Here is a 459-nt window from a genome sequence, read left to right on the forward strand (position 1 = left end):
CACATTTTGTGCCTTGCGTCGCGACGTCATGCGCGGAGGAGCAATATGTAACGCTTTCCGAGACTTAGTAGTTTTTTTTATCAACTTGCTCGCTGGCTTCGACGCCACAGCTTTGCTGTCAAGCATAGACGCAAGGACCATTTTGTGTGTCGAGGTTGACGATGAACTTGACGGCAGAGCAACAAAACCAATGTTTATTTAATACCAATAAGAAACCTTTCTTATTTGCTCTATTTGTTTCTTCGGTCACAACCATTGCAGCTTTCCAACCCAATGGTGATGACTTGAAAACGTGGTCGTCCGGCAGAGTCCAAAAACAACACAACCAACGAACGGGAGATATTTTTTGAGTATATAAGTAGTCTCAAGTGTTCCAGGTGTGGTCATCCTGGTCTTAATGCACGTGCTTGCGACGCTGGGCAACAGTGATTTTTCTTTGAATTGATTTTTAAAGCAAAT

General features: G+C 43.4%; 1 protein-coding gene across 1 annotated transcript in view; it reads right to left on the bottom strand.

Moving 5' to 3' along the window:
- Positions 1-246: 246 nt before the first annotated feature.
- Positions 247-459, bottom strand: part of PHALS_00027 (25S rRNA (adenine(2142)-N(1))-methyltransferase, Bmt2) — a gene marked incomplete at both ends in the record, with an annotated part of 600 nt that continues 387 nt past the window's right edge. Inside the window, one exon of the mRNA XM_024726959.1 lies at positions 247-415. Within this exon, the coding sequence (XP_024572057.1) occupies positions 247-415 (169 nt within the window). The remainder of the gene's footprint in view (positions 416-459) is intronic.

Source organism: Plasmopara halstedii, assembly GCF_900000015.1.
Source record: "Plasmopara halstedii genome assembly, contig: Scaffold_110, whole genome shotgun sequence".
Lineage (NCBI taxonomy): Eukaryota > Oomycota > Peronosporomycetes > Peronosporales > Peronosporaceae > Plasmopara > Plasmopara halstedii.